Below are 12,812 nucleotides of genomic sequence, written 5' to 3' on the forward strand. Positions count from 1 at the left end.
CAGTGAACACTTTTTTCAGAGACTAAGTAAATATTCAGAAGTATAAAAAACCCCCAAAACCCCAAACCAGACTCAAATCTGGTGTAAATCCTTACATATGCCTGTTAAAAAGAGGAATACGTGACCAATGTAACAGTCCACTGTAGAATGTGCTCAACAGGGACTTCTGAATTTTTCAGAACTTCTTACAAAAAAAGAGAAATTAGGATATGCCTATACATCTCAAAATTATAGCAAACAAACAAGAAACCCCAAATGAAACCCCGGATAGAACTGATACTGCAAAGGATAACAGACTTTAGCTCTCAGCTGTCAGGACTAACTCCACAAAGGAATTAAATGTCATGTTACATCTGAGGCTTAAGGTACCCTAAAATCTCCTGAGCTTGATTTTTTACCTTTCTTCAGTTATTAAGTCACTTGCCCTTCTTACTTTTCACATGCCATACAGCTCTTATACTTTGTTTCACTGATCTATTTTAAGAGCTTAGAAATGTTTCAGTTCTAAGTACTTTGCACAATATCATGTCCAACTGACCAATAATAATTTAGATTATCTTTAAAGGCCAAAATCATAATAGTTTGCTTAATTTAACTAGTGCCACTGACTTCAGTGTGACTTACTAAAGAAAAAGAATATGATCTGGCTCATCATAAATGAGAAGTTAATTATAAAAAAAATACTGGATGACCACGTGACACAAAGGTTAGGGCTAACGAGCAGAGAAAAGATGAAGTCATGAAAAACACAGAGTCATGAAAAAGGGCGTAGATTCTATCTCCAGAACTCTTCAAAGGCTGCTCTGACAAGGCAGTGCTGATCTCTGCCCTGAGCCACCTTGCTGGGTTGGTCACAGTAGTTATAGGGTTGCTTGTTTTATTAAAGATTATTGTGTCAGAGTACCAGAGTGTGTGTGGGGGGGAGGAATTGTGACCCTCTCAGTTTCTGCCAGCACCAGAATTACAGTCAGAGGAAAGGCTGCATTCACAAAGCCACACTTCAGCCTCGTGCCAGTTTGCTTTAGGCCAGGTCAGAGCTCCCGGTGCCCCAGGCCAGGCCAGAGGCATCGCAGCGTTCTGGGACTCCTTGGGGCATTCTCAGCTTTACAGGCACAGCTGTGCTGCTTTGCCAAGAGACTGTGCCAGGCCTGCCCCAGACCGCACCCAGGGTACCTGCCCTGACTGCTGGAGCTCTGGGAGGGCAGCAGGAGCTGTGATAAATCAGCTTCACTGGAGGAAACTTAGAACTACCATTCCATGGGAATTCAAGACTTGGCAGCTATCAGGTAATTTTTCTTCCCAAAGACAACTGATGCAACCATTTAAGCCTTTCTGAGCACTGTGCTGTGATGGAAGAAGAAATGTTGGTGTGTATTTGACACTCAGAATCACAGCATGCAGAGTACCTGTTACCAAGCACTTAACATCACACAGGTAAGCCTGTTCAGAATCTTTTGCTCATACTAAATCGACATCCCACATTAAGTATTTCCAGAAACTTGTCTAGTTCTTCAAGTCACTGCCCTGGACTATTTCTTGCCAGACTTTCACACAGTCCATTCCTGTCACCTCCTTCCTCACAGCCAGAAGTTCTGGACAATTCTTTTTCACTTGTTACCTTTAGGCTCTCATCCTGGTATAGCACAGCAACTACTTTTCAACTTCTTACACGTTCAAAAAATCCCCTGGCAACCTCTACACAGAAGAAAAAAATCTTGGTTTGAGATGTCTGTGCTGAAACTATTTTGTAGATAGACTTGCCATGTAAATGCACCTGGATGGGGGGTGATCAGAGTAATTCCCTGAGGAAGCAATACCATGCAATGCCATAATGTACAGGACAACAAACACGCAGTGTCTAGGGGACACGATGAGAAGCATGGAGAATTCACTAGAGTTTGACCAGATCAACAGAGTAAATAATGTGTTAAAAAAGGCAAAAAAACCACCCCAACAGTCTTTTGTATCCACCTAAGCTTCTACTGAAGCAGCTCAGTTTCCTCCAGTAATTTCTTAAGACCTGATTCAATTCTTGCTGAAGAGGAATTCTTCCACTTGGAGAAGGGCAGTATTCTCCAAATGAGAAAAACCCTTCGAAAGAGAAGGATCCCTTCCAATACCGTTTGTTATGTTTCCAGAGCCCTTTATTGGTTTATTCTTTCTTTCAAACATGACCAGATCACAGTTCAATAGAAAAACTACTGATGCAGGTTGTTTCCAAGCAATCTTTAGTAATAGGAAATAGTAGGATTTTTCCCATTCTTTTTTACATCTCCCATCAGTAATTCCTGCTGCATTTCACTCAGGGCATATGACTACATGGTTATTATAGTTTAATTTGTATTTTTTTCTATTTTCAAGTAAATTGACAGAGACAGGTTGTTACTCAGCTATTACTGAAGCAATAGCAAAAAGAGCAACAGAAAATGTTCTTTGTGTTGGGTTCTGCCCAAGAAATATTTGATTTTTGTGGTGTTTCCTGGAAAGACAATAAATTGAAAAAGTGAAGTATATTTCTAGGATTCTTGTAAAGTCAAAGATACTTAAATGCCCACTCATATGGACATTTATTCTGTGAAATCTTGTGAATTTACCCTAGCTCTAGTCAGATACATATAGAGCATGAATTTTAAACCCATGATTGAATTAAGATTAAATAAAAAGCATTTGCATTTTTCTTGCATTATCTAGATTAGTAACTATATAGATTACTTAAAATTCTAATCTTCTTCTAATCCAATAATCAAAAAATTACCCTGCAGTGAAAAAGAAAGCTTTTCAGCAAACTTCAGATTGAAAACCCATTACCATGTTTCAGGAAAAAACCACTTATATTTCTGTGTGTATCACACATGTTTTAAGATGCTTAGAAATGTTTCAGTTCTAAGTACTTTGCACAATATCATGCCCAACTGACCAATAATAATTTAGATTATCTTTAAAGGCCAAAATCATAATAGTTTGCTTAACAACAACACACATGTCCTATTAACTGTTGTGGGTAATTTCTTTAATCAGAAAAGCATTTCTCCACTGGCATACAGAATTATTCAAGTAATTATGAACTTTCTCTAGTGTTAAAAACCATTATTTTCTGTGAGTGTTCTGAAGCCAGTGGATATGACTGAAGCATCCATCCAGGTATCTGTCCTGCCTGAAAAACCTTCGTACGCTGACCCAAATCACACACGAAGGTGCTTCTCCTCATATACACAGCATTTGCCCCTACTGGTTTTTGGTTTTAATACCTCATTTCTCAAACACTGACAACCAAATCTGATTTTCACTTGCTATTTTGTCCTTTAAAGAAGATCCAGCTGACCCTGCTCTCATGGATGATAAGGAACCTCTTCCAGCTTCATTTAAAGAACATTTTTAAATCGGTCTGTTTGGGTTTTATTCTGTTCATGGTTGACTGATCTACTGGTGTTATGCACATCAGAGTTAAAATGTTGTTATCCCAGATGAGGGCTACATTGTGACAGAGCAGATTATGAACACCAAGTAACAAGTCTGAAGTACCCCATAAACTGAGATCCCAACCCTCAAACGGTGGTGCTTCTGACACGGGGCAGTGTTCATTGACCTACAGGGCTAAGGAATCCAACACAAGCCAAAGCCTGAACCGAGTCAGGGTCTCTGCGGGAGGTTTTACAACAGCACCTTGTCACTGGCACTGCTCTACTGTCAACCCCTTCAGACCCAGAAGAGCTCCCAGGCACGGAGAGGATGCTCTCCCCACAGGAGCCTGGCACACAGGGCTGTGTGCTGATAGCCCTCTGGACCAAACGGAGCAAGGGCACAGTCCGGCCATCCTTAAATCCCAGCAATTTCCATGCGGCAGGAGCATCTCAGGAACTCAGCCAACTAAGTTTAGGTTATCCTACTGCTCTGCTGGGAGATGGAGGGGGCTTTTGGGAATCAGAGGCCTCCACAGGTCATAAAGACTGAGGCTCACTGTGCTGCACCTCTGGTTTCTTCCATCAAAGTGCAGTTACACAAAGGTGTTTTCTTTCCCAGTATCCTACTGATCGATCACTGGCAGCGCCGATTGTCTCATTCACTTTTCTCTTGCCATCTATGGCTACCAAGTAAAATAGTGCGGCGTAGGGATGGCGAGTTTAACCTACCCTTACTTACTACTGAGAGAGAAAACAGTCTAGGTTATTTTAACGAATGGGAAATTATGTTGAATTTCACCTCCAAAAAAGACCAGGTCCACCTTAAAAAAGCCAAGTTCCTCCTCGCGCCCCGAGTTCGGAGTTTGCTGCCTGAGTTCCCTGTAAGCCAGCTAACGCCAGTTGTTAATATGCCCGTGAATGGGATCGGCAGACCCTGTTCCTATTGAAGAAGCGGTGGTTTCGTCTGGCCTGGCAGGGGCTCACGGAGATCGCCCTGGCAGACCTGGCACGGAGCGGGGCTGGGGCTCCGGCCGGGCAGGCACCGAGCGCGGCGGGCACGGCGCTCCTCCCCGGCCCCGTTCCCGTTCCCGTTCCCGTTCCCGTTCCCGTTCCCGTTCCCGTTCCCGTTCCCGTTCCCGTTCCCGCCCCGTTCCCGTTCCCGGCCGGTATCCCCGCCCCGTTCCCGTTCCCGTTCCCGGCCGGTATCCCCGCCCCGTTCCCGTTCCCGGTCGGTATCCCCGTCCCGTTACCGGCCCCTCTCCGCAGCACCCCCGCCATGTCAGCGGCCGCCCCGGGTCGGGCCCGGCGCCGGGGGCGGGTCCCGGGAAGGGGCCGTGTCCCGGGAAGGGGCCGTGCCCCGGGAAGGGGCCGTGCCCGCAGCCCAGCGCCCATTGGGTCCCCGCGGGGCTGTGGGGGCAGCAGGGCCCGGCGCTGGGCGCTGCGCTGAGCTGGGGCAGAGCTGCCAAAGAGAGCGAGGGGCATCTGCAGAGACAGCGTTTCTGACCAAATCACACGGGATCACAGCTCGATGAGGCTGGAAAACACCTCTGAGACCGTGCATTTTTGCTCACAGAATGAGCTGGAAACGTGTGCCTCCAAGATAGCCCTTGTATCTGGGTCAGAGACTCCACACTGTGAAGTAGGATGACTGTATCTGCTATACTTAGAACAGGTTTTCCAGTGCCGATGAACATCCCAGTCCATGGCAACCCCGCGCCCTTCACAGGGGAAACCGAACACCCGGTTAGGGGGGCGGGACTGCCCCGGCTCGGGGGGCGGGAATGCCCCGGCTGGGAGGGCGGGAATGCCCGGCTCGGGGGGCGGGAATGCCCCGGCTCGGGGGGCGGGAATGCCCCGGCTGGGAGGGCGGGCTGGTGCGGGCTCGGCAGGCGGAACTGTTGTGCGCGGAACGCCGGCGGCGGGCGCGGGAGGTGTCCGGTCCGGTGCGGTGCGGTGCGCTCGGCGCGGGGGCGGGGCCGGCCCGCACGTGTCGGGAGCGATGGCGGCGGGGCCGGGGCCGGGGCTGGTGCCGGTGCTGGGCGTGCAGGGCATGCAGGGCATCCAGACGGGCCTCAGGGTAACGGGAGCGGCCGCCGCGCGCCCCGAGCGCTTCCTCAGGTACGCGGGGGGGCAGCGCTGGTAGCGCTGGAGAAAAACCCGGAGGAGACGGACCGGGGTAAAGGCCCAGGAGGGAGGCAGGCACCGCTGGGGATGAGGCTGTGGAGAAAGGCAGGCACCGCTCCAAAACCAAGGGTCTGGCTCTCGGGCGTTTGAAGTGTTTGTTTGGTGCTGTACGGTTTACTCCTGCAGCGCTAAAATATGATCGACATACTGTAAGATGCAGCTAGAGAAGGGTGCAGTGCCCTGTGCAGCTGCTGCTCCGTACACAACGTGTGATGAAGCTGAAAGGCTCAGGAATCATGTCTCTGCTTTAGCAGTGTGCAGTGGCGGTACTCCAGGAGGTGTGCAGAAGGTTAAAGCACCCCAGCAGTTGTTGAGAGCTGCTGTTCTGCAGCACCAGAATGCCTGAGCAGATGTGACCATGTGATAACTTCACGGAAGGTGTAAAACGAATCAAAGGGGGTGAAATCTGCAAAGTAAAAAACTAATACGAACTTGTGCTTTTAACTCTTTTTTTTTTCCCCGCCCTTAGTGTGCAAGAGGGACTGGCTGCCAACTTCAGAGCATTGACAAAGACTCTCTATGATTTGAATAAAGGAAACAACATCGTTCCGGGGGGTCCTCTAAAAGAGCTGGCGATCGAAAACTTTGATGAGGAACAGATCTGGCAACAACTAGAGCTCCGGAACAGTGCAGTTCTTGATTTCTTCAGGAAATCCATTGCCAGGGATGCCAAGGATGACGGTCTTTGCCTTCTCTCGGACCAGGAAGAGGATGGCTCTGATGCTGAGCCCAGCAGTGAGGGGGAATTGGAAGACAACGCAATGGAAGCAGAAGCTGAACAGAGGGATGTTTATACAAAAGATATAACTAAAGCTAAAGAAAAGCAAAGCAAACTCAGAGAAAGCAAAATGCAGAAATACAGTGATGAGGATTCTGATCTCGACTTCGATATTGAAGCACTGGAGCAACAAACTAAAACGGGCAAGGAAACCACACTGAAAAAAGTGGGAAGAAAATCTGTAGTGGATGACAAGTTTTTCAAGCTGGCTGAGATGGAAGCTTTTTTAGAACAGGCAGAGAAGGAAGATGAGGAGGAAGATGATATTAATTATTTTGAAGACATTTTCTCAGATGATGAGGAAGAAGGGTCAGAAGATGCTAAAGTCAAAGTAAGAATATCAGTAAAATAATTTTCTGATGTCTCTTTTCCTTTAAATCAAGATCTGGTATCTGTTAGGGTGACTATAAACTGTTGAAGTCTGAGTAGAAACGACCTAGTTAAATTTGATGAGGTGACTAATGACTCCTTCTGAAGCTTTGTTAAACAATGTATTTGACATGAGTGTCTGGTAAGAAAATGTCCCAGTGTGAAGGCTATAGTGTTCTGCTGTCCCAGCCGCTGCTTGGATGGGTCTTTATTGCTTAAGTAAAGGAAGAGACAGTGTGTGGCAGGAAATAAAGCACCTTGCAGAACTGGGGACCCAGCAGTGACAGGTTTGTCACTCAGCACTGGCAGCTGGCAGGTAGAGATCACCGAGGTGACTGATGCAGAGCAAAGGGCTTTTTCCAGGGGCAAGGAATTTGTGTGCATTCCCACACGGATCTGGCAAAATGTACCATTCTTTGACTTCTGTATATTCAAGTGGTAGAGTATTTTAAATACTTGCAAAAGAAATAAGTTTACTAAGATGCCCCACTACAAGTCAGTGCCATTCAGTTAATTCACTAAACTGAATTACTCTTCCACCAGTTGTGCCATTCCCCAGGCACTAAAGGTTTCAGAAGAGAGGATACCCTTTGATATCTGTCAGTCTTAACAGCTGTTTGTTTTTTCCCTTTCTCTCTAACCTTTGTAGCCAATTAAAAGTTCTAGAGATGTGACATACGAGGATTTCTTTGATCCAGTTGATGATGATGATGGTGACTTAGTAGCTAATGACGTTGGAGATGGTGAGGAAGAGGAAGCAGACAGTGCTATTGAAGAGCAAAATGAAGAAAGCATGTCTGAGTAAGTCTTTGCATTAATTGCACTTGAAAATGTCCGTGTAATTTTACACTGCAGTGAAGCAGAAAACAGTGGGAATGCCAGGCTGATTTTCATGGTCTGCCATTCTCAGTTCACTGTTGGATGTGCATGGTTTGCATTGTCACTTTATTTCAAATGATTTACTTTTTTTTTGGAGTATTGTCTCCTGATATTTATTTGCATAAAGCACTGAAGAGCTGTAAGTTCATTTTTTGGAAGTTATTTTCATTATCTAGACGTTTCCCTAGTGTCCCCTACCTTTAGGAGGGATCTTTGAAACCTGTTGTATTTCTGAGCTGTGAGTTGTAACAGGTGAACCTCTGAGGGCTGGAATATCTTCATGTAAAAAATTATAGACGCTTTTCAACCTTTATTTGATTTTAAATTTTATTGTTACAGGTTTGAGGATATGGATGAAATGGTGGCGAATATGAGAAATAAAGAAGCATCTAAAAAAGTTACTTTTAGTTTGCCAGATGACAGTGAGACAGAAGATGTGACTGAAATGCAATCAGAGAAGGGCACTGAGCCCGGGGAAACAAAGTCCTCTTTTGAGAAGAGGCAGGAGAAGGTAACGGGGTGTCGGTTTTCACTGGGGTTTATTTTAATTTTGCTAATACTTCAAAACAGTGCCAAATATTGTTTTTACTGGTTGTGTAATTTGTTCAGTCTGGCAAGTATGGAGAGGGTATTTACAATGTAAGAAAAAAAAATATGGCTTATCTACATCAGATATATATGCAGTCATTTTTATATGAGGAGGGGTTAGAAGTACCTAAAGTAAGTGTTCATTTCTTGCCTTGAATTTATTAGTGAGCTCTGTTTTCAACTCCTTAGGAAATTGTATTTTCCAGATGAGCAAGAAAATAAAAACTTTAGAAGAAGAGCTGTTAGAGGAGAAACCTTGGCAGCTTAAAGGAGAAGTGAGTGGGCAGAAGCGGCCTGAGAACAGCCTGCTGGAGGAGACGGTGCTCTTTGAGCACGCAGTGCGCATGGGTGAGTCAGGGGAGGCTGCCCTGGCAGCGTGCTGGCCACCACCACGGCTGTCCTTCCTTACATAACGGGATTTCTACTTGCATTTACTCACTTCTTCAATTACTACGTTTTTGTAAATGTAATTTACTTTCTTTTTCTGTTGTTTTTTCTTTATAGAAGTTATTTCTTGCTGAAGAAACACTAACCTTAAAATTCTTTTTCTCCTTTCAGCACCTGTGATCACAGAAGAAACTACTTTTCAGCTTGAAGATATCATTAAACAGAGAATACTGGATGAGGTCAATATTCCCTGTCTTGTTCCTTCCTATTTTGTTCATGGATTTCATTCACAGGGCACATTCCAAGGGTGAAGCATTTCCAATGCCAGGTGTAGAACTATCTGAAATTCTACAACTGGCTGTTTATTCCTCTGGCTTGATGAATGTGTCTCTAGATTTCTAGGAAGCCTATTTTTATATCCCCGTTATATGCCAGATTTTGGTGTGCTTCAAAAAATAAGTGTTTGCAGATAAAACTGTAAGGAGTTTATTAGGAATATAACACTAGTCTGTAAGTTTTGGCTGTTACCATCTGTAGTGCTCTGAGCATTCTGAATACTGACCAAAACTCAGTTGTTTACTTCATTTTTCTTAAAAGCCACTGATAAAAAAATTCTGATTGTTTACTTTATTTTTCTTAAAAGTCACTGATAAAAAATTTGTATCTCACAGCTTGTTGAGCCTTATTGTTGGTTGAATTGGTACATATGGGGGAGAGTTTTTAAGTACTTAAGAAAATTACAGATTTGGTACAGGCTGTGCCCCAATTCACTAAAAACAAGGACACAAGCTAGAGTAGTAACTTTTATTACTTTTTTTGTTTTTCAAATGAAAGTGTGAAACTTCCTGAGTTCCTGGGAAGCCACATGCATAAAGCAGTTGATGTGCCAGACAAGCCATTGAAAAATGTTCCAAATTAGCTGTGCCATCTGATATTTGACCGTAGCTGCATTTGCTCATTGCTTGGTTGCTTTCTCAGGTGTGGGATGATGTGGTACCAAAAGAAAAGCCAAAAGAGGAGGCTTTTGAATACAAGAAACGGATCACTTTGGATCATGAAAAGAGTAAGCTGAGCCTTGCTGAAATCTATGAGCAAGAATACATGAAACTTCACCAGGTAACAGAAACAGTGCCTTTCCTTCAGGTTTGAAGTTGACACTGCATAATCTCGAATGTTCGTTTATACACTGCTAACTCTGCTTTCAGTTTCCATCTTCCTCTCGGTATTCACCAGTGAAAGGGTTCCTAGTTGTGTGTTGTGCTGTTACCAGTCTTGCTAAAGTAAAATACCTTCATGAATGGTGTTGAGTAACATTGCATTATTAATGCAGCAAAAGACTGAAGAGGAAGAAAATCCTGAACACAAAGAAATTCAGGAAATGATGGACTCGCTCTTCCTGAAGCTGGATGCACTCTGTAACTTCCACTTCACACCCAAACCAGTGAGTATATAAGTTTCATAAAGTTGGGGATCCCCCCATTTTTTAAACTGGATACTTCAAAATATATTTCAGAAACAGAAAGTAAAGTAAACACTGATGTTTACTGAGCTCATTCTTACTTCACATTAAATGCACCACGATTACCTCTAACCAAACCCAAACACTGGGTATCTTGAGTGAGTGTGAGCTGCTGTGCTCAGGCTTGAATGTGTCTCCTTATTTGCAGCCGGTACCAGAAGTTAAAATAGTGTCCAACCTTCCAGCCATAAGTATGGAAGAAGTGGCCCCCGTGGCTGTCAGTGATGCTGCTCTCTTAGCACCAGAGGAGATCAAGGTAAGTCTCCAACTGCCAGGGCTGGAGAGAGGATCTGTGTTGTTTACAGAAGGATGTTTACTGCCAGATCAGTGGGAATTCTGCCCCTTCCCCCCCTGGGGGGTGGTTCCTCACCTTGTGGACCTTCTCGCCTAGCATTTTATGTTGGTTGTTGTTGGGGGTTTTTTGGGGGGTGGGGTTTTTTTTGCTAACTGAAAGGTGGGAAAGAGTTCATTGTACTTGGTGCTATAATATCGTGCTATGTTTTTATCTTGACTATTACGTGATGCTCACTGTTTTTGTAGCATATGTATGGGTGTTTGGAAGGCAAAAGCTAAATGACGGTACAGAAGAGCAATTAGTATGTCCTCAATTAGTTGTACAAATCTCATTGCCCAGCTTTTCCCAGTTTTTGGCCTTTGCCTTAATCCAGCCTTGCCCTGAGCTGGCACTCACTTGAACTAATGAGAGAGATTTGACAGATTTGAGTGCTGTGAGGTGAGCCTGGTCTTTTGCGTGCTTATGGATTAGGGATCTTGTTCTCTCTAGGAAAAGAACAAAGCTGGAGATGTAAAAACAGATGCAGAAAAGACTCCCACAGACAAAAAACGAGAACTAAGAAGGAAAAAGCTCCGCAAACGTATGAGGCGAAGGGAGAGGGAGAAACGCCAGAAGCTTCTTGAGAAGATGAACCCAGAGCAAGGCACAAAACTCAGCAAAAAAGCTGCTGCAGCCAAATTAAAACGGCTCACAAAGGAAGGCAAAGCATCTCTGCTCAAGGTAAGACAGTCTGAGTTGGAGCTTCCCAGCTAAAGAATATTAAGCTCCAAGGATAGACAATTTTAGCGAGGGAGAAGAAAGGTAACTGTATCCCAAAGAATTACAAAGTACAAGGTTTGTTCCCCTCTCATCCTTCCTGTCTCAACAATCTTTCCTTATCCTCTCAAGAAATCTTGCACAAGGATAGAATCTGTGCTTACCACCCAAACCTTGTTACCTTATGTGAGAGCAAATAAAGGGTAAGTGGAGCTGCTGCGAAGAAAGAGGGAGGAAGGCACAGAAGGGCAGATGCATATTCCTTTATTTATGTTTATTTTTTATTCCTTCTCCTTACTTTCCCTTGTGTTCTTTTGAACTGCAGTTTTTCTAGTTGTAACTGTCTTATTGCAAAGTAGGGTTGAATGCCTTTTAGTCCTGATTTTGTTAATTATCCTGACATGATGCCAGTATTGAGGCCTGAAGAAATACAGCTCTTGTTGCACTTTGCAGGGACCCCCTTGTTAAAAATGCATACTTATGTAGATGGTACTGCTTTAATTATGACTACATCATACCTAAGTGGTTCTTTAGAAGTTTACTTGGAGTATGGAATATATTTGAATTTGTAAGCAGCTTAATATTTCAGATATGGAAAACTGTGAAAAAGCTCTGTGACACAATGACTTTATGTGAAAGTATGTCCACAAAGCAGAAATGATTTTGTGTGAGGTACTACTTTTTGTGGTGTTCCTGCAAGTAAGACATGCTCTGTTTTTCCTGCATTTAAAGCATTCCACTTGATTAAGTGGGCCTCTTTGAATGCACAGTTGAGACTGAGACTTCTGTGTTCTAAGATTTGAGTAACTGAAGCTGTGGTGTAACAGAATAGTCCTGGTTAACTTTGGCCTTTTGGTGGAGCCTTCCCTATAATCTCCTGAGATTGGTTTTGTTTTGCATGCTGTAAAACAGTAAACTTGTGCACCACCTATGATGCCTTATAAATCAAATGTTAAAAATCTCTGAAATTTTGAAGTATTAGAAACTAACAGGAAAAACAACTTGGTTACTCCTAAATGTGCTTACCTTTTCAGAAGACAAGCAGAACACAAACCACAGATATCCTGTTGTAGTTCATGATGTGCAAGGATTTGTTCTTGATGCCTGCTCTTACCTGTCATGCTAATTGCTATTTAGAAAGGGAATGTAATCTTTAGACAGCAGGAGTGGAACAAAAATGTGGGGGAAAATAACCTTTGAAAACAAGCTACCTGATTTTTTTTTTTTTAAGTCAAATACCATTACATGTGAGTAACTAGTAAGTAATACAATGGCACTGTTTGTACATTTCCTGGTTATAACAGATGTTTTGTCCATTGACAGGATGAAGGTAAAGACAAGGCCTTGAAATCATCCCAGGCCTTCTTTTCTCAACTGCAAGATCAAGTAAAAATGCAAATAAAAGATGCGAGCAAATTAAAGAAGAAACAGAAGAAGGAGAAAACACTCTCTGTTCATAAATTGAAGTTGTAATTTACCTTTTTATATATGTTGCATCTTGTATATATTAAAATGTTTCTTCATGAATGCTGAATTTGACTAAGTTTTATTCTGTGCTAATCTTTAAAATATTCTGTGAACTTCTCAGGTGATGTAAAGATGCTTTCCTGTAGGTTTTACTTTAATTTTCTACTGTAGAACTCTGCTGCTTGCCCA

General features: G+C 43.6%; 2 protein-coding genes across 2 annotated transcripts in view; one reads left to right on the forward strand and one right to left on the reverse strand.

The window, feature by feature from the left end:
* LOC114067914 (methylmalonyl-CoA epimerase, mitochondrial-like) overlaps positions 1–4,679 on the reverse strand; it is a 9,330-nt gene extending 4,651 nt beyond the window's left edge. Inside the window, exon 1 of the mRNA XM_027903676.1 lies at positions 4,652–4,679. Within this exon, the coding sequence (XP_027759477.1) occupies positions 4,652–4,679 (28 nt within the window). The remainder of the gene's footprint in view (positions 1–4,651) is intronic.
* Positions 4,680–5,400: 721 nt separating this feature from the next.
* On the forward strand, positions 5,401–12,699 carry MPHOSPH10 (M-phase phosphoprotein 10). Its single transcript, XM_027903675.1, has 11 exons — positions 5,401–5,519; positions 6,055–6,694; positions 7,382–7,533; positions 7,951–8,122; positions 8,406–8,547; positions 8,758–8,825; positions 9,565–9,702; positions 9,917–10,027; positions 10,254–10,361; positions 10,890–11,120; positions 12,480–12,699. The coding sequence occupies exons 1-11, from the start codon at positions 5,401–5,403 to the stop codon at positions 12,627–12,629; spliced, it is 2,031 nt and encodes a 676-aa protein (XP_027759476.1). The 3' UTR covers positions 12,630–12,699.
* Positions 12,700–12,812: the final 113 nt, after the last annotated feature.

This window comes from Empidonax traillii, unplaced genomic scaffold (assembly GCF_003031625.1).
Source record: "Empidonax traillii isolate 1590-97213 ecotype Southwest subspecies unplaced genomic scaffold, ASM303162v1 scaffold990:size286031, whole genome shotgun sequence".
NCBI classification, from domain to species: domain Eukaryota; kingdom Metazoa; phylum Chordata; class Aves; order Passeriformes; family Tyrannidae; genus Empidonax; species Empidonax traillii.